The 25,002-nt window shown below is 41.2% G+C and overlaps 1 protein-coding gene across 1 annotated transcript; it reads left to right on the top strand.

Moving 5' to 3' along the window:
- The first annotated feature begins 5,045 nt into the window (after positions 1 to 5,045).
- On the top strand, positions 5,046 to 22,529 carry SUCLG1 (succinate-CoA ligase GDP/ADP-forming subunit alpha). Its single transcript, XM_054065894.1, has 9 exons — positions 5,046 to 5,175; positions 15,073 to 15,176; positions 16,402 to 16,518; positions 17,033 to 17,245; positions 17,334 to 17,391; positions 19,766 to 19,849; positions 20,466 to 20,617; positions 21,097 to 21,285; positions 22,277 to 22,529. Exons 1-9 carry the CDS (start codon positions 5,124 to 5,126, stop codon positions 22,301 to 22,303), a joined length of 996 nt encoding a protein of 331 aa, XP_053921869.1. The 5' UTR covers positions 5,046 to 5,123; the 3' UTR covers positions 22,304 to 22,529.
- The last annotated feature ends 2,473 nt before the right edge of the window (positions 22,530 to 25,002 follow it).

Here is a 25,002-nt window from a genome sequence, read left to right as displayed (position 1 = left end):
GTCTCTGCGGACCGCATGGACTAGGATTCCATTGGCACAAGGAGAACTGGGACAGCATACATGTAGATGAAGACACCTTCGGGTGCTTGAATCCAGACCTGAATTTTCAGCCTTAGCTGCATTCTGTTCAGACAGCAAAGACTCCTATTAGGTGTCTAAATATAGGTGTCTTGTGCCACATGGGGTGCCCTAGAGTATCCAAGACCTCTGTGGAAGACTGGCTAACGGGGTACAGCACTTATGGGAAACCTGAGTTTTCCTAGAAAGGCAGAAGGAAGCAGGACAGGGTGCTGCAGGGTGGCTCAGGCTGCACAAGGTGCCAGTCTACAAGCATGTGAATGGAGTTGCCGTTCAAACACGTCTCCTGTGTTACCTGCAGCGAGACCAAGGTCAATACGAAACCCAAAAGTGGAGACACATGGATTCATACATAGGAATGTGCATAGGGTAAAGAGGATGCTGTGTAAGTTAAGGAGTGAGTTACTTATGGGAATGAAGAAGACTGAGGCTGGCAGGCACTTGCTGTATCCCTCAAGGCTTTGTGGAGAAGAGAGGCATGGGGGCATGGTGCAGGGGACAACTATATTTTGGCATTCTAAGTGCCAGTGCCTAAGGCACAGTAAGTTTATTCTGTGGTATAACATCAAAGCTTGACTCTGGAGTGTATCAGGACACCCTGAAAAACCTGAATGTCTGAAGATGTTTTGCTGCTCTTTGTGCTAATAAATCCAGACATCTAAGGAGTCGGTGATTTCTTTGCACTGCATAGTTTTGGCTGACGATGCAAGTAAACAAAGCATTTGTGATGACTTCTCTTATAAAGAGAGGAAACCAAGGCTGGAAGAGATTGATTGATTTCAGTGATGACCCAAAGGAAGCATGCACCTGGCTAAGCACCACACCGGAGTCTCTCAACTGCCCATCCAGTATGGAAAAGAAGAAATGTTTTGCAGTCAATTTTAAGGAAGTACAAAGAGAAGTTGCATTTTGTGCATGCAGCAAATCTCCCTTTCACCTAAAGATCTACAAGGGGGAAAATGTTAGCAGACAGTGTGTTTTTGTTCTCAGCTAGAGCTGGAATTCCTGGGGTAGGTAAAAATTAACATGATATTCCTTCGAGCTTTTTACCAGCAGAAGGTCAAGCCTTCTACAAAGGGATATTAAGCAGAAAGTCCCGTGTTTAAATATCTGCTTTCAAACAGGAGTAAAGTTCAGCTGTGAGTAAGAAAGCAAGAAAAATGTTTTAATTAGATTTCAGTTTGTCCCTGGGTTTGTGATTTTCAGCTCCAGGATCTGTGTTGCTCCTAAGATGAAGCTTCTTACTTAAAAATGTATTAGGTAGAGACTCCATTCCTTATTTGACCTTCGGGCTTTCTGCAGTGGTTGAAAAGTGTTGTTCTAACATTAAATCCCAAAATCTTTCTTAATCCTTTGGCTACCCCAGTCTGAACCAGCACTGAGTCTGTCCTGGAGTTTGCAAGGCAGCCCCTGTCATTGATACCCGAGCATTGCTAACTGCTGTACTGTTTCTCCCTGGAATTAATGGTTTCTTTTCTGATTATTAAATCAGCTAAAATAACGGTGGGTTAGAGTGTTCTCTGACAGGAACAAAACGACTGAGTTAAAACAAATGAAAATGGGTTTATTTTTTCTCAGTTCCACATATGTCTGGCCAATTATACATTATACAGGTGGCCTCTGTACCCTGAAACTTTGTGCTGTTAGGGTGATAACAGCCTGGAGGTGTTGGTTGACAGCCAGCTGAACAAGAGCCAGCAGTGTGCCAAGGTGGCCAAGAAGGCCACCAGCATCTTGGCTTGTATCAGAAATGATGTGGCCAGCAGGAGGAGGGAAGTGATTGTGCCTATGAACAAAGTGGAGGGTCAGCATTTAGAAACAGTGGTGGTTCTTATTGTTTCCTTTGGTCTTCCACTACCCAGTCTCACTCATTTCTATTGCGCGTTATTTACCAGATCAGCTTCTCTCTCTCCCCCTCCTGAAAATAAAGTTTTGTTGAGAAACTGCTAAAAGCAAAATCTTCCTGCATACATCTAACTCAAACTCTATAATCCCCCCAAGAGTCGTAGTGAAAGCCTCAAGTCAAGGAAAAATTGATTTGAGAATGGATCCAGGTATAAATCTTTCAGTAGCGAGTGGGTTCCTTATAAAATCAGTGTGTGTGTCCTCCAAAGGGGACTGTGCATACCTCATAAGAAGCTGAACATTTGGATGCCTCATTTATTTATTATGGCCTCATTCTGGCCTCGGTTTTATGGACATGAAGGGAATGAAATAATCAGGATGAAATCAGAGTATGACTTTGCATGCTTATTTTTGTCCTGAAGGAAAGCTTTTTCTCTTCTTGCCCCACTCCACAGGGCTCTCCCAGCTCCATCTCTGTCCAAAGGTACACAAAAAAATGTCCTGTTTTTTCTGAAGGCAGCAGATGATGCAGGGGATGAACTCACCTCTGTCTGAAGCTCACTTGCATAAGTTAAAGCGCTTTAAAACCCTTTGTGGAAAGCCTCAATGTAGAGTACAGTGGTCTCTTGTGACACCAATCTAAGGTCAATTTATTTGTGGCTGCAAGAATTGCACGTTCTTTAATAAATAAAAGCTGACTTCACAGCTTTCCCTCATGTTTCTAAATTTTCTTCAAGTCCCAGGTACAGACATATCCCCTGTTTACTCTGGACCCGTCTCTCCTGTAATCACTATGCCTGACACGTGTTCTTCTTGTGAATGTTTGCACAAACTGCCTTGTCAAAAAACAGGAGCTGAGCTGTTCTTGTGGTTCATTAACCATTTTCTCTTCCGGAACAAATTCCCCCTGAAATGCAGTGGAAAAAAAAGCTGCCGTTAAGAATCTCTGTTGGGAGGAATGAAACCACTAATTATTGCTTAAGAACTGCGTTGTTTGATCCATTTAAATACACTCTTTGTCCTGCCCCAGTATCAGCCAGGTGAGTAAACTGTCCATGGCGAATAAGAAAGAGGACTGTCCATACTCTTCCATTTTTTAACATGCTTTAATCTCAAACCATTTAAACCCAATAAATGATTGGCTGCTCAGGACTGCCGCTTGCTAGGCTGACCATTACAGCTGAGTGACCTGTGTCCTCCTCGTGTCTTGCAACATTTCCTTAGTGCTTGCTTGCTATGACCAGGACCAGGGTTTTGCTCTCTTTCTACAGCATTTCACACAAATCAGTAATAAATGGGGTCAGGTTTGTAGACATAGTTTATGCATTTCATTTGATCAACCAATTAATTTATATGTGGGTTTCTATACCAATTGTTCAATTAGAAAACACCACCTTTCACTGAAAAATGTGACTCTTTTGGCATGAAGCTGTCCTGACCACAGATCCCTTTGGCTTGTTTGGAAATGCTTCTCTTCCCCTTCATTGACCACTTAGGGATGTACCATAGTGGCTTTTAACGGGCACGCACCCGTCACTCAGCTGCAGTGTCGTGTCCAGTTCTGGAGTCCTCAACACAGGAAAGACATAGATCTGTTAGAATGAGTCCAGATGAGGCCATGAAGATGATCAGAGGACTGGAATATCTCCCATGTGAGGACAGCCTGAGAGTTGGGGTTGTTCAGCCTGGAGAAGATTCTGGGGAGAGGTTATGTCAGCCTTCTAGTACTTAAGGGGAACCAACAGGGAAGCTGGGGAGGGGCTTTTTATCAGAGAGTGCAGGGATAGGATGAGGAACAGTTTTAAGCTAAAAGAGGAGAGATTTAGATTAGCGATTAAGAAGAATTTTTTTTCCTGTGAGGGTGGTGAGGCCCTCGCACATGTTGTCCAGAGAAGTTGTGGCTGCCCCATCCCTGGGGCATCAAAGCCAGGTCGGATGAGGCTTTGAGCAATCCGATCCAGTGGGAGGTGTCCCTGCCCATGGCAGAGGGGTGGGAACTGGATGATCTTCAAGGTTCTTTCCAACCCAAACTATTCTACTACTTAATGAGGGATTAAACTATTTCTCTATCAGAGTTAGATACCGACGCTGGATGGTACATGGGTTTCCATTAGTTAAGGTGTGTGAGTTGCTATAGGCAGCAGCACCTTGGGATTTGGTGCTTCACGTGCATTGAACCTTTGCTCTGTGCAGTCCATAGCACTGAGGACCCTTCCCTGTGGGTTAACTGAGATGAGCAGTGGTGGAAGCTAAGGAAGGCGATTCACAATGAAGAGCAGTTTGCTATTCTGAATTTAGCAATGTCTCGCCTTCTTCTCTTCTCTCCCTCTTCTGCCTTTTTTGATCTGGTTTGTATTATGAAGCATAGGAGCCCTGAGATAGGATATGCTATGGAGATGGACTGAATGGGCTTTAAGATCCCTTCTAACCCAAACCATTCTATGATTCTATGATCCTGTGATTCTACAATTCTGTGATACTACAATTCTATGATTCTATGAAAACTTGGATTTAGACTGAATTTAGGAGCTCTCTATGATTCTGTGAATCTATAATTCTATAAAAACTTGGATTTTGATTAATTTTAGGAGCTCTCTATGGTTCTATGATTATGTGATTCAATGAAAACTTGGATTTGGATTGAATTTGGGAGCTCTAATATTCTATGATTCCATGAAAACTTAGATTGGAATTGAATTTAGGAGCTATGATTCTATGATTCTGTGATTCACTGAAAACCTGTATTTCGTTTGAATTTAAGAGGTCTCTATTATTCTCTGAAAACTTGGATATGGATTGAATTTAGGAGCTCTCTATGATTCTATGATTTATGACTAAGTGAAAACTTGGATAAGGATTGAATTTAAGAGCTCTCTGATTCTATGATTCTATGAGAACTTGGGTTCAGATTGAATTTAGGAGGTTTGAGATTTATGATTCTATGAAAACTTTTATTTGGATTCAAATCCGGAGCTCTCCGGGTGGCGCAGGGCTCAGCTCTGCCCCCCCCGAGTCCTCCCCGAACTACAACACCCACAATGCCCCGCGGCGCCACTACCTGCCCCACCGCACTACCTCGCCTCTGATTGGCTTACGTCACGTCTGGGTCCTTCGACTGAGCCAATCGTGGCGCTGGGGCTGCCCCGCGGCGCGCCGGTGTGCGCAGTGCCGAGGCGCCGCTGCCATTGCCGAAGGGGACGATGTCTCACTGCAGCGGCGCCGCCGCCCGCCTCCTGGGCCGCTTCCTCCGCCGTGAGTATCGACCCGCCGGCGCCCTCGCCCTCCTCCCGCCGCCGGGCCCGCGGTGGAGCCCTCCCCGCTGCCTGGCACCCCCTCCGCGCCGCGGCCCGCGCCCCCTCCTCCCTAGGCCGGGAGGGGAGACAGCGGCGCGGGGCAAGGTCACCGCCAGGCCGGGCGGAGAGGCGGCGGGAGAGCCCCTCTGCGGGGCCTCGGCCACCTCCGGGCCCCTCCGCCGCCGGGACACGGACGGCTCGGTGCTGTCATCCAGTGACAGCCAAAATGCCCGCACGTAAACTCTTTAGGACGCGTTTTGGAGTTTTAGAAAGCAAACATCCCTTAATCATGCTCAGAGAGAAGAGATAGAGCGGGATTGAGTTGCATCGAGTGGTGGTTGAGACTAAAGACCTCTTGAGGTGCCTTACTTATCCTGTTGATAACGAAAATGCTGGCAAATACATTCTCTTGAGACTCATTTTGGAATTATAGAAAGCAAGCATCCTTTAATCAGGCTCAGAGAGAAGTGGTAGAGCTGGATTGAGTCGCTTCAAGTGGTGGTTGAGACTAAAGACCTCTTGAGATGCCTTACTTATCCTGTTGATACTGAAAATGCCAGCAAATAAACTCTTTAAAATTCATTTTGGAGTTTTAGAAAGCAAGCATCCTTTTATCAGGTCCAGACAGAGGTTGTAGAGCTGGATTGAGTCTCTGCAAGTGGTGCTTGAGGCTGAAGATCTCTTGAGGTTCCTAAATAGTCTCGTTGATACCGAAAGTGCGGGCAAATAAACCGTCTTAAGACTCATTCTGGAGTTTTAGAAAGCAAGGACCCTTTAATCCTACCCAGAGAGAAGCGATAGAGCTGGATTGAGTCGCATCGATTGGAGGGTTGAGAGTAAAGACAGCCAGACAAATGATCCTGTGCTTTCAGCACAAGTTGCTTCAAGTGGTGGTTTGGACTAGAGACCTCTTGATGTCCCTAAATGGTCCTGTTGATATAAAAGATGCCAGCTAATAAATTCTCTTAAAGTCTGTTTTCGAGTTTTAGAATGCAAGCATCCTTTATAAGGCCTGGGCAGCATGAGGGAGTGATCTCAATCAATCATGCAGGGAGACAAATGATCGTGTGCTTTCAGCACAAGTTGCTTCGACTGCTGGTTGAGACTGGAGACCTCTTGAGGTCCCTAACTTGTCCGGTTGACACCAAAAACACCTGCAAATAAACTCTCTAAAACTTGTTTCAGAGTTTTAGAAAGCAAGCATCCTTTAATCAGGCTCAGAGTGAAGGGATAGAGCTGGATCGAGTTGCTTCAAGTGGTGGTTGAGGCTAAAGACCTCTGCCTAACTTATCCTGTTGTTTCAACACAAGTTAGCTTTGAGTGGTGGTTGGGACTAGAGACTTCTTGAGGTCCCTGAATGGTCCTGTTGATACCAAAAAATGCCAGCAAATAAACTTTCTTAAAACCCATTTTTGAGTTTTAGAAAGCAAGCATTCTTTATCAGGCATTGGCAATGCATAGGAGTGATATCCATCAATCGTGTAGCGAGGCAAGAGCTGGTTGCAGAGTATTTCCCACTTACAGGCATATGTGTAAGTTTTCCGAGAAATCTTATCATATTCTATTACTTTCCAAGGTCTAGTTTTAATATTATCATGAACTTCACAACGGTTAGAACTCTTGCTAATTTGGAGCTTTGGAACCAGGTCTCTTCCTGAACTTGCATTTGAGATAGGGAAAGGCTGCAAACGAAGGTGATTACAGAAGGACAGACATCTGTTCAGCACAGGTCATACTTCACACAAGATGTTATCATCTCCAAAGAATGAACAGTGCCTGGGAAAGCAATGTTTGGGAAAAAAAAAATGCTATCAGAGGGACATTCTGTCTAACTTTCAAAAAATAGAATTACTAACTTTACTTTAGCTAAAATAAAAAATGTTCCATTTTTTGTAACAGTAACTACTTCTTGTATCATCAGTGCCTGCTGCTCGCCTTCCAGGACGGAAGAGGGAGATAGGCTTTTCTCAGAGGTGCTCGGCAGTGCCAGGGCACGAGGCTGCAAGGAAAACGAGTTTTAGAGTTTAGGAAAAGTTCTCACATTGAAGGTGGTCAGGTGCTGGCATGGGGACCCAGAAAGATTGTTCTCTCCATTACATCCCTGGAAACTCTTCAATGCTCAGAGGGAGTTGATAGAGCTCGATCAAGTTGCCTCAAGTGGTGGTTGGTTCTAGAGACCCCTTGACGTTCCTGAATTTTCTTGTTGTTTCAGCACAAGTTGGCTTTGAGTGGTAGTTGGGACTAGAGACCTCTTGAGGCTCCTAAATTATCCTGTGATTTCAACAGAAGTTGGCAAAGTTGTTCTTTATTGTCAAGAATAAGAAAATTAGCCTTTAGTTATGGAACAGTTTGAGAGTAATCCATCAGCTTGAAAGTTTTTATATGTGGTATTCTGAAGATCATTGTAAAAAAATAGAGTGCTTTTTTCTTCTCAGCATGCTTTTTATTTGTGCAGCCTCTACTAATATCCGTATTGGTATGCCTAGGTGTGAGAGCTGTTTCTTGCAATCGGATCTGAGGAGTTGGTGCATTAATCTTGATTCTCGCAGCTGAGAATAAATGGACAAACGTAAACCTGCCTCACTCCACTGCACACAAAGGTTTTTTTGTCTCAGTGTTGCAGCAACCTGCAGGTCAGGGTCTGGTAACACAATCCCAGAATATTTTAAGCTGGCCTGAGTCGTTCCGGTGACAGACCTACCATCCCCTCAGGAATCTGTTCCTACCTCTTGTCCTTGGTAAACAGGAGCAGGAATTTCTGTTTTCTTACTTCACTGTGAATTTCTGCCAGTTCATCTCTTTGAATTGGCTCCCGTGAGCCTGATGAGAATTGGCTGTGATAGAGGGGAACAGATGGGAATGTAGCACCTCCACTTCAGGTTAATTAGTACTCCCAGCAAAACTACCCTGAGGTGCAGTTTTACATGTTAAAAACCCACATCGTTTCGAGAGATGCAGAGAAGAGTGCTTTGGATGATTTTGGGGAGCTGGAGAGGATAGAAGTGGTCTAAATGGCTGAGAAAGTGTTCTGTTTGCAACAATTCATGGAGCGTTTCAAAGAAGCTCCTGCAAGATGAAATAGTTCTTCACTTGAAACATTGCTTTTCTTGGTTTGACACTCATTACAAAATATTTAGGCAGCCAAAACCTTAGATTCGCACTTTGTATTTACATTTTCAGTGACAAATAACTAACATCTGCTTCTCTCAGTGGTGATGTAAAATCATGAGTTCACAGTCTGTTCTGTTGCAAAAGCAGTGCAACATCTGTTTTTCTTGGTGCATTGATGGAGCAAACATGCAGGGTGTGTATAGGAATGTTTGTTCAGTTCAGGGAGTCGTGAAAACAGTGTGAGATATGCCAGTGGACGATGAGTGTTTGGTCAAAGATCAACTTGAAGCATGGATTGTGTAGGGGCAGAGTCAAGGAAGACTTGTGCTAATCTACACCATACTTTGAAGAGAGTCTCTAGACACCTTAACTCTGATTGGAGCATCAGGATTAGGGATCTTATGCTCTGGGTACAATATAAGGCTTTGTAGAGCTCTTAGATTAAAAGATTATGGTAAATGATGTGAATAACCCTGGGAAAGAATTGCTGCAGAAATAACAATCCAAACTGAAGAATTGGTTATTTGTTTTCATGTCAACAGTGTGCAGGGAGGAAAGTTCACAAACCTGTAGCCACAAATGTTCTTAGTGGAGTATGCATGGGGCAAAACATTTTATTGGCTGAAATAGCTGATCTGTGCTAAGGAGAATGTGCTTGTTTCCTCAGAGGCCTGCGGTTTTGCTGAGATGCTTCACTTTATTTCAGCTTCATAAATTTGGGAGAAAGCTTTTCTTTCAAATGCCACCATGTTTCCTATGGCCCTGTGTGGCTAATAATATGCATCACAATGAGCAGGAATTTGTGACTAGGAAAGAGAAGTGTATTGGAAGGACTGAAATTTTTCTGGCTGCCATTTGCCCATTGGTCATAGTCTTGGTTAATGTGGTTAGTGTAGTCATTCATCTGTCCTTTACAAACATCAATTTACTTAATTCCTCAACTCCTGTGCCATGTTCATAGATTTGGGTTTCCATAACTAACAGTAATTTAGCAAGGGGGAGGTGAGAGAAGAGTGGCTGGGGAATGATTCTAGAAATCCCAATAGCACATAATTCTCTTTAAAACTAGGAATAAGATATTTTGAGCAATTTCTCAACAGCATGGAAACGTCTTTGTCAATAAGGATCAACTGCTGCTGATGTAACTTATATCTTTAAGGGTGTATTCTTCAGGGAAGGGAGAGAATTATTCAAATGTAGATGTGTGTGGATATGTGCATATGGCCTGATAATGGAGACCAAAACCTAATAAATATCTAGGATGGGAAACTAGATATAGTTTCCACTATAGATAGTGGAGGATATTCATGTTAATATCAAGCTTCTAGTCAGTAAATTCTGAGATTTGCTGCAGCACTTAGTTCTTTGCCAAACTTTTTTTTAACATCTAAACATTATTGTAATGTAAGAAGACATCTGGACCTGTTCCTGTTCTGTCCTCTTCAGGCCATGTATTTGTAGGCAGAGGAAGGAGAAAGGAGATGGTTCTAAAAACACAAATTAAACATGCACAAAATATTGAAAGGATTTCTCAGAAACAAACTGAAAGTTTGGAACTGATGGAAAATAAGAAAGAGAGGATGTGTGTGAGGGGAAAAAAACTTCCAAGCATTTTAACTAATGGTCTGTACGTACATCCTTCTCTGAGTTTCCACTGCCCTGGCCTCCATTTTTCCTTTTTGTGTTAGAGCCCGTAAGATTTCTAAAGCTTTCTTCTTTTCTTTCATAGGTTATGGAAATGAAAATGAACATCTTCTTTAGTCTCCAAGTCCTCTGGCTATTTCAAGGAGAAACAGAGGAAGAATTTCACTTTTACATGTCAGTCTGGTGGTATAGGTCCTTCTAGAAAGGAATTTCTGCTGTTTCACCTGGCTCTTATATTGAGTTAATTTTATGAGCACCCTCAGCTGCTTCCTCAGCTTCCAAGCTTGCTTTCTTTTTTTTTTTGTGTTGGATAAATGTGTGTAAGAGAGAGGCACTTTAGATTCTTATCAGTAGATATAGGAAATCTTGCAAGAAGTCCTGAATATAACAAATTTTCAGCTTTGTAAAGCTTGTGTGAAGAAGGGGCTTCGCCCTTAGTGTCTGTGCTATTAGCTGGCTTGCGCAACGCAGATAAGCTGAGCAAACGTAGCTTGGGTTGTTACCATTTTAATTGAGATTTGTGTTGCTCAAGGAGTGCCTGAAAGCTCAGTGTAGACAGTATTTACATTCAATGTGTGCTTTAAAATACATGGCAAGTGTGTCAGTTTTCTTTTTAAGGTGTAAATTCATGTTTGAACTTCATGATAAGTGATAGGGTATTTTTCTAGATAGGCTTGTTAGTTGTAATACCCAAGGGGGCTTTAAGCAAGGCTAAAAATGGTGAGTTTTCTTTTGAGAAGGGGATGTAACTGGATTTTCCTGTTACTTGGACTGCAGTGAGTTCTGCGCTTGCCTAGGGCCTTGTTCCCTGGAAATGCGAGAGTGACTAACCAGCAGTGTGTGTTGAAAGTAACAGGTTGCCCAGAGAAGTCATGGATGCCCCATCCCTGTAAGTGTTTAGGGCCAGGTTGGATGAGTCTTTGAGCAACCTGATCCAGTAGAAGATGTCCCTGCCCATGGCAGGGGATTGGAACTGGATGATGTTTAAGTTCCGTTGCAACCCAGACAATTCTATGATTATGTGTCTCTTTTTTTTAACTGTGTAGAACAGAACAGGGATGGGGCAGAAGTGAAAGGGTTGTCTGGTAAAGATTATCCAGTTTCTTATTTTAGTTGTAATAGTCTTTTTAAAAGGTCTGTTATGGGCCTTTGTTGGGCACAGTAATGTTATGTTGGACCTCTGATTATACAGAATACTGCAGTTAAGAGTGCTTTTGGTAAGATTTGGGTTGGATAAGATTTGTCCTTATGTTCCAGGGCTTCCCCTGCAGCCTGCACCTTTGTAACTTGGCCTGTAATTTAGAAGTGTGCATTAAAATAGCATCACCACTGAGTTTTGCTTGTACCGGTTCATGGCTGAATCCTGGCAACTAGAAGAACAAGTAATTTTTTTTGTCCTGTCTTCTTGAATCAGCATGCATTGACCCCCTAATTTTTCCTAGCAGAAGTAATTGCCTGAACAAGTGTTGGAAGTTGTGAAGCAGTACAGGCTAGTGAATGAAGGACCTGCCTGGAAATTGAGACTTGGATTCTATTTCTGACTCTTATCTGCTGTGAACTTAGGCATGCCATTTCTATTTTTCACCTGTTTCCTTCTCATATTATATCTGTCTTTAACTATTTAAATTGCCAGCTGTTTGCACCCAGGACTCGCTGTTTGTGCTGTGTGTAGCAGTACCTCATCCTGACTGATGCCTGTGCTGCTCCTGCTGTGGTGATAAGTGGGGGCAAACTTTACTGCTTCAGACAAGGCCGTGGGGAAGAATATAGAGCTGTACCATATCAGTTTAAAGCCCCATCAAAACTCACACTCACCCAGCCTAGAAACTGTGAGGTGATTTTTAAAAGAACTTTTCTCAAACTGTATCGCTCTCAGCTGTGTGACTGTGCTAAGCTGCTTCTCTCTGAAGAGAGCAAACAGCTCAAGCCTATGGCCAGGCTTTTTTTGAACCAGCTGTATTTTCTCTGAACTAGAGCTCTTCAGTCATCTGAGCACAGTTTTCAAGAGCAGATCCTTACAAAGCTTGGAATTTAAGCTGGTTTGCAGTTATCAGTGCATGAAGATAAATATCTGTCAGTTTGTGTTTTTTTTTTTTTTTAGTTTGATATTGTGGAAAATGCTCAAAAGCTTCTTATCCTTGAAAAATATACCTATATAGACTGCTCAAAACGGAAAATTGACAAACAAGTTTTCAAAACTATTTTTGTGCAAGGTTATAAATATCTGAAAATAGATATGTAGTGGATGGCTGAAATAGAACTGTAGAATCACTTCTATCTTATGAAGAAGTGACTGTTTGCCAGAGGTTGTATTATTAAATGTTCTTCAAAATATTGAAGCTACTGAGCGTGCTGTGTGCCTGGCAGCCAGCCTTCTCTTTTTCTGCAGGTGGATTTGTCAGTGTTGTAGCACAGGCAATACGCGTAAAACTTTTTTTATTTTGCATTTGTTTAGCTTTGCCTGCTCATTTTCTGCTCTTGCAGGCCAATCAGAGGGCTTTCAGAACATGCACTCTCATACTTCTGGGAGCCCAGACCGTCCACTGCGAGGTACTGCTGGTGATGGTCACACCTGTAACAGCCCCTTCACACAGGGGATCACCCTCTGCCTTTCTCAAGGCTGGGTTTCACTCAGTTGCATCCCATGCCCCTGTGGGATTCCCCAAACGGCTGAGGTCGAGTAGACTGACGCCCTGCTCTTCTAACCAGCAGGCAAGCTGTTTTGTTGCTGATTTTCTCTCCTTTGCCAGAGACAGGCTGCTGTTTGCCAGCTGTGCATTTGAGCAACTTGCTGTTGCAGGCAGGGTGGCACAGCGTTGCCTAGGAAGGTGAAGCTGTTGACCAGGCAGGAAGACCATGCTGTGCTGTCCTTCATAGTGAGAAGATCAGCGAGACTTTTCTCTACCCTCCCACAGAGGGCCTCATAACCCTGTTCATTAAAACTGAGCTTAAGCCGTATTTTGTGCAGTATTGCTTTGTATTTCTCTTCCTTGTAACAAGTTTTGTAACGGTATTTGTGGATAAGGTTATAATTTAGGTTAAACCCATGCAGGTCAGTAAACTGATAACCCTTATACCACTTTTGTAAAACATTTAATGCATGCTCATCTGTACATTTCTCTTCAAAATCTAGTTGAATTTCACTTTATGTTGGTCTGAAGGTGATGTGCTGCCACAGCTCCTTAGAGAACAACAGGTAGTGGTTGGAGTTGATGTCCCGTGTTTCTGTCAGCACTTTTTAAGAACAGAGAAAGGACCTTAGGTTTAGCGATTATACTGATGTCTGTAGGCTTCCTCTGGCATGGTTATAGTTTTTGCTCACTGTTTTTTGACTAGAAGTCAAGCATGTAAGTAATAGGAAAAAATTTAGTTGGCCAAAGTACTTGTGGAACAGTTCTGCTATGTAGCTCTTTGTGGGTATGCATAGATCTTAAAAATCCACACGTTTTTATTACCCTATGGAAACTCTGTTATTATGAAGTCTTAATAATGCATCTCAATAAATTCTATGCATTAACAGTTTATATCGAAGAGTACTTCACACCCCCCTCCCCAGTCTTTTTCCGCTGAATAGCTTTTGCTCCCTTTCTAAAACAAAGAAAAAGAAATGCCTCTGTTGTTCAGACATGCCTGAGAAAGTATGTGGAGCAATCCAGGAACCCTGATTCAGAATCTCATTTTTATGTTAACTTCACTTTTTATTTTCTCAAATCTTAAGTGGAAAAGTTTAATAGAGTTGGAGAGTTATATAGCAGCATACTGACGGCAGTTTCTATACTAGAATTGTACCCTCCCATGTTCACTGTAAACACAAAATATGGCTTTAATCTAAAACACTTGCATGGAATAAATGTATTCTGATCCCCTCAGAACTCTGGTATTTGAAAAAGCTTATGGCAATGCATATAGGCAATGTGTGCATCCTTTTTATACTCGTTTGCCTTCTCATCTCAAGCTTTCTTGCATGGTAGCATTCTGTGCGTTTCTTTTTTCATCATTTGATGTCAACATATCTTTCTCTTCAGCAGAGATGCAGGCATTCTCTGTGTCTTTTTGATATGAGTATGTACTGTGCTGTTTTTCTGTAGTTGTGTTGAGTTGCTTTGTTTTTTTCTGGACTAGAGTTGCGAGAACTAAATTGAAAATCGTTCTAGTGGAGTATCTGGAGAATTGTATTTCCTCACAAGCCCAAGTGCATTTCAGTCAGAGATGCCTACGCACTGGTAGCCAGGCATCTGTTGGAAAAAGGTCTCTTGGTGTATGTCTTGCTTGGCATTAGGTTTCACCAGGGCTGACAGACCCTTTACCTCTTGAATATCTCTCATTGTCTAGTATGGACTGTGCTACGTTCACAGAAGGTATAGAGATTACACGTGTTGTATCAGCGTCAGGGGGATCGGGATTTCAGTTCTCCTCTGTCACTTTGCAGAATTTCTTAGAGGGCATAGAACGATGGGGAGGGGCTCTTTATTGGGAAGTGTAGTGATAGGATGAGGGGTAATGGTTTTAAGCTGAAAGATGGCAGATTTAAATGAGAGATTAGGAAGAAACGTTTCACCGTGAGGGTGGTGAGGCACTGGCACGGGTTGCCTGGAGAGGTTGTGGCTGCCCCATCCCTGAAGGTGTTCAAGGTCAGGTTGAATGAGGCTTTGAGCTGCCTGATCCAGTGGAGGTGTCCCTGCCCATGGCAAGGGGGTTGATCTGGATGATCTTTAAGGTCCCTTTCAGCCCAAACCATTCTATAATTCTGTATTCATTCGCAAATTAAAATAGTGGTTAAGATGTTGTTTCTGTCTGTTGTTAGTCATGACTAGAGTTCTGATATTAAGTACCCAACATGAGAAATATCTATCCTGGTTCCTGCCAAACTGAGTAATCACAATGATAGAGCGACCTACAGGTGTTTAATATCTTAGAATAACAAGTGCTAAATACTTACAGCTTTCAGAGCTGCTTTTTGAAAACGTGAACTACGAGATCGATTCCTCTTTCGATACAGGCGTTAATTTCCTTCCATTTACTTATTAGGATGCTTTTTCATTTAGAGGCTAACAAAGCAGCGGATTAATGATTTGTACTCTCTTTTCTTTTTTCCCTCTAGTGCAACAGAATGGAGTACGACACTGCTCCTACTCAGCGTCAAGGAAAAATCTGTATATTAACAAAAACACAAAGGTTATCTGTCAAGGTTTTACAGGCAAGCAGGTATGTATATGAACTACTTAGTCCTTTCAGTTCAGAGAGTTAGCTGGCCAAGAACCAGAGTCAATTATAAGAGATATTATATATTGGCTTTGTCCATGCTGGTAGGAACCTAGACTCATGATCAGGTGGGTCCCTTCAGCACTGTAGTTTCCTTTCTTTGGTCCAATTAGACTTTTTTTTTAATTGTCTTAAATTCAGTAGACTTTTTTCACTTGTGCACCAGCTTAAAACTTCATTTTGAGTCATCTTTATTATATTGCTTTTGAGTTTTGTTGTTCGTTTTGGTCTTAAGCCTTTTTATTGTAGGCAATTGAAAGGGTTTCTGTGTAAAGGGAGCTTTGTAAAAAAGCTATGAAAACCTTACCATTCTCGAAGTGCCTCTTTCACAAATGCCTTCGAATATCAGCACTTAGGAACTAAATTTATGGTTTTATTTCAGGTTACTGAATAATTTCCTCACATTCACTCTTTCACTTGTTTGCAAGAGGAGAAGGCTGCTTTTGCTAAAACTATCAGCCAGTCATGGATGCAAATGCCAATTTCTTCTTTATTATTATAGTATTTCTTGTCTGCCAGACTTGATGTGGGAGATGAAATGTGGCTGCTATGTCTACGGGTGTATTAGGAGTGTATTACTTAAAGGGAGTCTATAGGGAAAACGGGGACAGACTTTCTAGCAAGGCCTGTTGTGACAGGACAGGGAGTAATGGTTTTAAACTAAGGGAGGATGGAATTAGACAGGATATAAGGAAGAAATTTTTTACAGTGAGGGTAGTGAAGCATTGGCACAAGTTGCCCAGGGAAGTAGTGGAGGACCCATCCCTGAAAACATTCAAAGCCAGATTGGATAGGCCTCTGTGCAATCTAATGTAGTTAAAGATGTCCCTGCTCCTAGGGGTGAGGGGTGGACTAGATGACCTATGAAGGTCCCTTCCAACCCTTCCAAAGGGTTCTATGATTAGCAACACACAATAAAATATCCTTTAGTATGCAGCCACAGTGCTCTGATTTAGAAGAAAAATGTAGCGTGTCTGGAATGCGTTTGAAACGTGTTGATGCACTCTTCAAAGTATCTGGTTGTAGGTACGTAGTGAAAACATCCCTTCTCATTGTAAATTTGTGTGCCATAAATTGCCTTCAGGATTACGGATAACTTCAACTTTTTTTGGTTCGTTTTATTTGCTGTTACATGCCTTTTAACTTTACTTATTTTTCTCTCTCATAGGGCACCTTTCACAGCCAGCAGGCATTGGACTATGGCACCAATCTAGTTGGAGGAACTTCTCCAGGGAAAGGGGGGAAAACTCATCTGGGTCTGCCTGTGTTTAATTCTGTGAAGGAGGTAATTAGCAGCGATTGCCGCAGGGCAGATGATTCAGTGCTGGCAAAGGGGTCCTCCATTGGTCACACTGAAGAAACAAACATTTGAACCATGGATGTTACTGTACAGAGAGTGAACTAAAAGCCTTGTAAAAGGGGGAGCATTCAGTGTGGTCAAGCATGAGTTTGGCCTCCACCATGAAGTTCGGAGTCTAAAATCACTTACTTGATGCATGCAACTATATTCTGATTGATTCTGGTGTGGATGACGATTTTTTAGCAAACTTATCTGAGGGGATTTATGGTGGTGTTCATGGGGCAGATTCTTTCCAAACAGTGGTTAGTTCTCAGTTCCCTAGTTGCGCTGTGTTTGTCTCATCATCTGTGAATTTAACACTTGCTTTGATTATAGTAAATTAATACATATCCATGTACTTAATTTATGCCTGTGGCTGGACATTTTAAATGGCTAGTTGTCAAATATTCTCTTTGGCCCCACTAAATGCTCAATATCTTCTTTGTTATGTCTATTGTAGGCCAAAGAACAAACCGGTGCTTCTGCCACTGTTATATATGTACCTCCTCCATTTGCTGCTGCTGCGATCAATGAAGCAATCGATGCAGAAATGCCCCTAGTTGTATGCATTACTGAAGGTATTCCCCAGCAGGATATGGTTCGGGTTAAACACAGACTGCTTCGGCAGGATAAGACTCGACTAGTGGGCCCAAACTGCCCTGGAGTCATCAATGTAAGTGACTTCTGGGTTTGTTCCAAGGCTGAACCATTCTTAGTGATGGTTTGAATGTTCCATCTGACTTCTTCCACTCTTTCCTTAGCCTGGAGAATGTAAAATTGGTATCATGCCTGGTCACATTCACAAGAAGGGAAGAATTGGTGAGTTTTTGAATATTTATGCATCATGTAAAACTGAAGTTTGGTGCTCTAGTACTCTTATTCCTGAGGCTAGTCACATCCTGCCCTGAAGACAATTGACACGCTGCATAACAGTATGCCTGTTCTTCAGTTTGTGCATGAACTCTGCCATTATCGATCCTGAAGGCCAAAATCAGTTGGTCCACTGTAGTAAGCACTGAGTACTGATGGTGGAGACAAAGCACTTGGAATTTTCCTTAGGTAATGTGATTGACTTAGTTTCTTTAACACCCTTCTTGGAGGATACCTCCGTTTATCTTGGGGTTTGAGAGCGTTAGGCTTTCCAGCACTGTTCCTTGCAATACCTTGGCTCCTGAGGGATAGGATCCTACACCTATAGTGAGCTCAGTATTATAGCAAAGAGAAGAGATTACCGGCGAGTTTATAAGATGACAATTTAGACAACTATGCCATGATGGGTGGAAGTGACAAATATACTTACATCTTAGTGGAATTCAGGTCAGAAAGGCAGTGACTTGTTCATTATCATATGTTAGTAACACAGCCTCTTGCGTGCAAGTCTGTTGTCCTGACTTCTGGTGGTTCCTTGTTCTAAACTTTGGAAACAATAACTTGATTATTTTTAAAATAACGATGTTTGGGAGCTTTAAAAACAATTCTTCCAAAATATGTATTTGTACTTAATTAGAGCTTCAGAAACGTTGTAGGCAGCATGTGTTGCTGGTATCTGTCAGCAGGGTAATCGATTTAGCTTGAGCACATTACCCTTTCCAACATTACCTTTTTTTTGGGGTGAAAAATGTGTTTACTGTGGGTAAACCTGTTCAGTGCTCTTGAACTGCATGAACTTGGTGCAGTTTTTCTGACACAAGACACTGTCTCTTCTACTTAACCACTTCTGGCTTGAGAATAACCTGTACTTTGTGAATGCTGGAGGATGTGTTTACACTTGTGTCACGCCTCTGGTTTTCAGAAGTACCTATAGACCTGAAATTGAAATATCAGATGATTGCAATTATGACCTTTGTAGGTACTGTCAAGACATTGCTCTCTGCCTGTAAAAGGTAGTATCAACTGATGTTGCCCTGAGCTCCCTTCTGAATTGGAGTTCTCTTAAGATTTCGTGACTATCTACAAGAAATTTCGTGTAGTCACACGATATAATCAGAATACAAAGCACATCAAGTGCAGAAGAATATTTTAAATCCCGAGTCCAGTTGCGCACCGTTGCTGGAAATGTTTTCAATGGTGATCTAAGGATTAGGGAATAAAAATGTAACTTTGCCATCCTTCCAGCTTCCTCTAATGATATGACCTTTGGTGATATGCTACGCAGCGCTCTTACTGTGAGGCATCCAAGAATCATTTGATAATCTTAGAATGCAAGCTACAAAAATAGCTGCAGTCTCTGGACCTTTATTTGTAGCTTCTGTGAGGCAATCCGATCTTAGTCGTAAACAGGAAGCCCTTTGCAAATACAGCAAGAAAAACACTTTTGCTTGTAGATGTATGTGCTGTCCAACAGTATAAACAGTTGGTAAAAATAAAGTTGTTAATCTAGGGGTCTAGTTTTTCCTCTGTTCATGCAATATTCTTATTATATTCCTTGTCAGATGGCTTTAAGTAGATGAACGGTGATGTCTGTTTTTCCTGGATATCTTCCCTCTTGTGGTATTAACAGAAATCTTGACTGAAAAAAAAAACCCTATGCAAATATTTTGCTCCTGATCTGGGCTCTCCATTACCTTCCATCCTGAATTTAAAACTAGGGTTGTGGTTCCTTGTAATATTTACAAGATGTTTTTTCTCTGTAATATTTACATTACAAAATGCTGAATGTGTAGAGCAGCAACCTGCAGCAACAAATACTTCAATAATGATAACTTGCATTTGTGCAGTTTAGACTAGATGACCTTTAAAAGTCCATTCCAACCCAACCGTTCTATGATTCTGCAATTTTCATTCTGGGGACTTCCTGTGTCTGGGCATACTGGAGATGTGATTAATACAGAATTCTTTTGTTAAATATTGAGCTGCAACAGTGTTTCAAGTTCAGTGCATCAACTACTCACTTATAAGACAAGTATATGCTTCTGTTTAGTTTTTAGGTTTTTTTCCTGGTAAAGCTGCAGCCTGAGGAGTGCTGTGTCAGCCACTATTAGTCTGTTGATAATTAAGTGTCAAGAAATGCCATCGAAGAAATAGTACAGATAGAATCTTACATAGAATTTTCATGTTTTGGCAGGGATAGCTGGAAAACCTGGCATATCCTGTTCAATATATTAAGGTGTTTTTCGTGACTATAAGAACAGCTGCCTCTGGTCATGTGCTTAGCAGTGTTAGTGTTAAGTTTATTTCCTTTTCTTTCCTAAAGGTATTGTGTCAAGATCTGGAACCCTGACATACGAAGCTGTTCATCAGACAACGCAAGTTGGATTAGGGCAGTCTTTCTGTGTTGGTAGGTTTCCTCAGAAGCAGCCTATTACACCTAGTTTTTATTTACAGTAATAAATACAAACAAACTTACTTTTGGAAGAAATTACCGAATGGCAGTTATGTTGAGAAATGAGATCCCTGCATGCTGTGAAGAGTATAACTTTGGTCTGTTGTCATTTCCACATCAGATTAATAAAAGCCTAAAAACCAACTTAGAACAGAGAACTGCCAGCAATATTGGAAACAAATTTTCCCGAGAAGTTTAATATTCTAAAGGGATAGGACATTCTTAGGCATGTAGTTGGGCATGTCAGATAAATTCAGTATCCTTACAGGAAAATTCTAGAGCTGGGATCTTGGTCCTCCTGTGTCTCAGAGAGAGCCTCTGTATAAGGCATAATATTTTGCTTATGGTTTGAAAAGTGATTATTCAGATATCAAAGCTTTCTGTAAGTTGTGAGGGAGATGTTTGGAGCAAGAATTTGGTACTGTGACTTGGAAAGAGCCTCCAAAGCTGCCCCTCCTATGAGGCTTTGGGGGATATTCTTCTTGCTGAAACTTAGTTTGAAAACTTATTGTAAATGCAATATCATTATCTTGAGTTAGTCTCTTTTTCTGTGGTTTTAATTTGTTTGCAGGGATTGGAGGCGATCCCTTCAATGGAACTAATTTTATTGACTGCCTTGATGTCTTCCTGAAGGATCCTCATACTGAGGGGATCATATTGATTGGGGAAATTGGAGGAAATGCTGAAGAAGATGCAGCAGCATTCTTGAAAGAAAATAATACCGTAAGTCTTAAACAGCTTACTTATAGACACATTGGTAGTTAGCTCTCTTCATTTGCCATGTCATGGAAAACTCAGTTCAGTCTCTTTTTACAAAAAAAACAAAACAGTCATGCTTTTGTTAAAGAGGAGGAGTTGAAATTTGGAGCTTTATATAGATTAAATCTAAATAGAGAGTGGTGTCAATTTTAGATTTCTAGTCCTGTAATGATATTTGTAGCAAACATTCTGGTTTTTGTAGTATACATGGCTCTGTAGAGAGATGTTCTAGGGTTTCTGATTGCTTCTGGTTTATGCTGCTTATCAGGAAAGAACGTATTCCACACTCCTCAGAATCTTGGTTCCATGTTGTCTGAGGCCTCACACTGTTTAATATCTTTGCCTGGCTAGTTGATATTTAAAAAGAAAAATAAATCTGCCATCTGTAATTAGTTTTCACCTCTCTTTCCCCCATGTAAAACAATATCTTTTTATTTTCACAGGGTCCAAATGCCAAGCCAGTTGTTTCATTCATAGCCGGTCTGACTGCTCCTCCAGGCAGGCGGATGGGTCATGCTGGAGCAATCATTGCTGGGGGAAAGGGTGGAGCTAAAGAGAAGATAGCTGCTCTTCAGAGTGCTGGTGTTGTCGTCAGCATGTCTCCTGCTCAGCTAGGTAGCACCATCTACAAGGTTCGTTGTTTGGACATTGGTATACCTATATATCCAGAGTAAGAAGCTACTTTTGAGGGAATATGAATTGGGAGTACATCTGATACCCAGCTGTTCTGTTGCTCTGATCTTAGTTAAACCTAAGAACTGTATTGACTGAACAAGCTGCAGTTATTACTTAGATAATAACATGCATGTAGCTTTATGTCATGTTGTCTTTACGTGAAAGTAAATATAGCAAAATAGAGATTGCATTTTGCTTTCAAGTGTAGCAACTTGTTAAATTATGTTTTCTGAATGCAAAGAACTTGAATTAATTTAAAATATGAAAGCATTCTTTGAAAGTAGGATATTTGAGAAAGGGAAGCCTTGGCATATAGGTCTATCAATTCTTAAGTACTAATTCGGAATTATGGTTGAATGCGTACAGCTGAAAAACTTAGGTATGGAATAGGATTATTTGCTTTTTTCTTAATTAATATTAAAAAAAAATTGTTTCACAGCCAAAGAAAATGTATAATTCAGCTGTGCTAGGTATTTGTGACCATACAGTATAGCATCTTCAAAGGCTGCTGTGGGATTCTTCCATTCTTCTATTGTGTTAATTCCTTTACTAAAATGAAAATGTTTACTTCATTGATTCCCTGCCTTGAATCCTTTACTGTAAAGATTCTACTGCAATTCTCATGCAGAATTAGTGTTTTTCAAGCCTGTTATGCCATGCCTGGGAGCAAATGGTTCCTTGACAGAATTGCAATCTGAGTGCAATGCACTGATTGCAGTTTAGCATTACTGGGGTGTTTTTGTAGCTGGTTTGTTAATGTGAGGTGGGAGAATGCTTACTTCTCCTTTCCCCTAACTTGCACACATTATGCATTTTATGTTTTAAATTTTAATTCTGGTTTTTCATTCCTAAAATTAGATTTGCTAAGATAAATCTAAAGTAATTTAAAATGAAATAGTAATAGAAATGTTTTCTTGTTTCCCCTCACTCACTGTGTGCTGTTTGCAGGAGTTTGAGAAAAGGAAATTGCTGTAAGAGAAGACTCTTCGGAATACTGTCTCCAGACCATCAGTGCAGCACCTGGCCTCCGCTTGTCTTTTGTCTGCTAATCTTCAGTTGCCCAAATGACTGACACTTGTCTATGAATTTGACTTGGAAGCCATAAACCTCCCGGCTAGACCTGTTTTGATGTGTCCTTGGTGCAGACATTCTCACTTCATTGTAAATCACAGCAAATTAATAAATCTACTACTAAATTTGATTCATCCTTTGAATTTCTGGAGCGGAGCTGTTCCTTCATCATAAACAAACTAATTTTTTGTAACTTAAGCACTGCCCATTTTTAAGGTAAAGTTGCTTATAGAGATGCTTTTAAGGATCAAGGCACTGACTTTATGCGGATATCACACTTTGCTTTGTTTTTTTAAAATCCTGTCTTGTTTATTTCAGGCAGGTAGGTTTGTTTGAACAGTAGGCTAAAGTTTCCATCCAATAAACCACAGCTGCTGGATCTGAAGGGGTTGCTTGTTGATCCATGTAGCTGGATATGCCTGAAGTTCAGACTTCCTTTCCAAGGCCGATGAGCTATGCACAATGTAGTCCTCTACTGGCAAGGAATTCTCTTTGTTGTCTAGAGTGATGGAATTTTATTCACAAAAATGAATCTAATTTCCCATGTGAGTACATATTCAAAATTGTCTGTAACTATGAAAATTATTTGGTCTTTAGCTTTACCTTAATTTCCTCTTTATCTTAACTAGGATTGCATTGCTTGTGTGTTCTGAAATCCTAATAACACTGGGACATAATGGAGGAGAATTATTATTCTCAGGAAAAGATTGTAATAAGGTAACTTTCTTGTTAACCACTCCCAGCACTGGAATGGAAAGCCGTTTTTTTTACTTTGGAAATAGCCTGAGCGCTGTGCCTACAAATGAGTGTTACATGTTTTATCAGGATGGACTAAAACCAAGATCGCTTTCTTTATGTGGAGGGCTGGAAGTTTATGTAACCTGGCACTTGTCTAAAGCTAACCTGGTGTTCCATAAAGGTGCTGTTACGAAAACTCGTGTTGTTATTTGTTTAAAACTGTTCTTGTTTTTCTTACTCAAATGCCTGTGGAATTCCTTTTTCTAATGCAAGCCGTGAGCAGGTATCTTGATGCTGACATTTACAGTTTCTAGAGTTAAGCCCTGACAAAATGCATTAGAGTACAGGTCATATCTCCGCTGCACTGAATGTGTATTAATATGTTTCATACAGTCAGACATCAGTCAGATAATATAGGCCTCAGGACACAGAGACCAGATGCTGTTATTCACCTTGGTAGGATTTACTAAAATGAACCCGACATCCTGTCACTAGCTGGCTGAAAGCAGTATTGAGTAGTAAATCACTTGATAAAGCCTATGACAACAGGTAGGAGTTTTCTTACTAGATTTACTCAGTGTTCTGGTGGTGTCTGGTTTAATCCGGAGCAAAAAGACTGAATGGTGCCCTTTAAGTAGACAAATACCAGTGCCAATGTGTCTCAGTCTGTGTAAGAATGGAGGTATTGATCTGTGAACACCAGGATACTGCAGCCTGTCTTCTTATGAGCCTGCTAATCAGGGTAACTCAGTGTAGTGGTGGGCTTCTCCACAACAGGAATTTTGAGATGGGTAATGCTTCCTGATGAACTGCCTGACTTATCATTGCCTTCCAGGAAAATCGAGGTTCAGTAAGTTTCCTGCTAGGGATTGCTTCATAGAAACTCTTAATGGAGGGCACCAGCTGTTCTAGAAGACAATCATAAACTCCAGTAACCATTGTCCCCTGAGAGAGTGTTTCCTCTTCTCCTGAAACCTGAGGATGGGTTTACAAATGTGACCTTCATTCAAACATCTGCAGCTGTCATCTGGTGCTGCAGCTGCCTGTCTCTGTTCAAGGTTGGGGCAGCAGTCTGTGCTGGCCTGGCACTGAGCATCGCCAAAGGGTGAGGAAGAAATTTGGCCTTGTTTGACAGAAAGGCTTAGGTTTTTCAGTTTTCTCTTGCTGCCTAAAAATATGTGCTTGGCAAGTACCATCAGAGCCTCCTACACTGCTAATGGCAGTGTCTCTCTGGGAAATATATTCACATCTGTTTCATACTGTATGTACTTTTGAATAAATATTTCAAGTAATCTGATCTGGAAAATTGTTAACGTATTTATTTTTTAAAGACATAAGTTAGGTTAGTGTCGAGCCTTAAACCTATTGCTAGTTTATAACGTAATAGTTTTTATGTACAGGAGAAACATTGCTAATGTTACTGTTTGAATTCTCATTGACTTCTATGAAATAGGTTTTTTTTTTTTCTTTGATCAAGATTTGGCAATGGTGTCTGTCCATAAATCACTAAACTTTTGACATGTAAATTCTAGGTGTTCATTTTGGTAGGGGAAATCTGTTGTCACGTTGAATTTCTTGAACAAAGAGAAAAGGATGTTGTTCCCCTTTATGCTTTTTTTTTTCATCTTACTTGGCAATGATTGTCTTTGACTGATACCCAATATTCTCACTAGGTGCTCCGTGAGTTTGATGTTAATAATTCTTTTTGAGGTTGATTACAGGTCTGTCACGCCTATTGAATCCTATGCCTTTTGTGGGTTTTAGGGTGTTTTAGTGCATGATTTTTTTTCCCTACTGTTAATGCCATTTTCCAGGATGAATGTTTTGTTATCCAACATTTTGAGGGAAGACAGTGGTAAGTTACT

The sequence above is a fragment of the Cuculus canorus genome, chromosome 4 (assembly GCF_017976375.1).
Source record: "Cuculus canorus isolate bCucCan1 chromosome 4, bCucCan1.pri, whole genome shotgun sequence".
Lineage (NCBI taxonomy): Eukaryota > Metazoa > Chordata > Aves > Cuculiformes > Cuculidae > Cuculus > Cuculus canorus.
The sequence above is the reverse complement of the archived record's forward strand: the minus strand, read 5'-3'. Positions and strand labels throughout refer to the sequence as shown.

Coding starts and splice junctions, on each gene's coding strand:
- SUCLG1 (XM_054065894.1), top strand. CDS start 5,124: ATGTCTCACTGCAGCGGCGCCGCCGCCCGCCTCCTGGGCCGCTTCCTC. Junction 5,176..15,072: donor CCTGGGCCGCTTCCTCCGCC/GTGAGTATCGAC, acceptor TTTTCCCTCTAG/TGCAACAGAATGGAGTACGA. Junction 16,519..17,032: donor TGTTTAATTCTGTGAAGGAG/GTAATTAGCAGC, acceptor TGTCTATTGTAG/GCCAAAGAACAAACCGGTGC.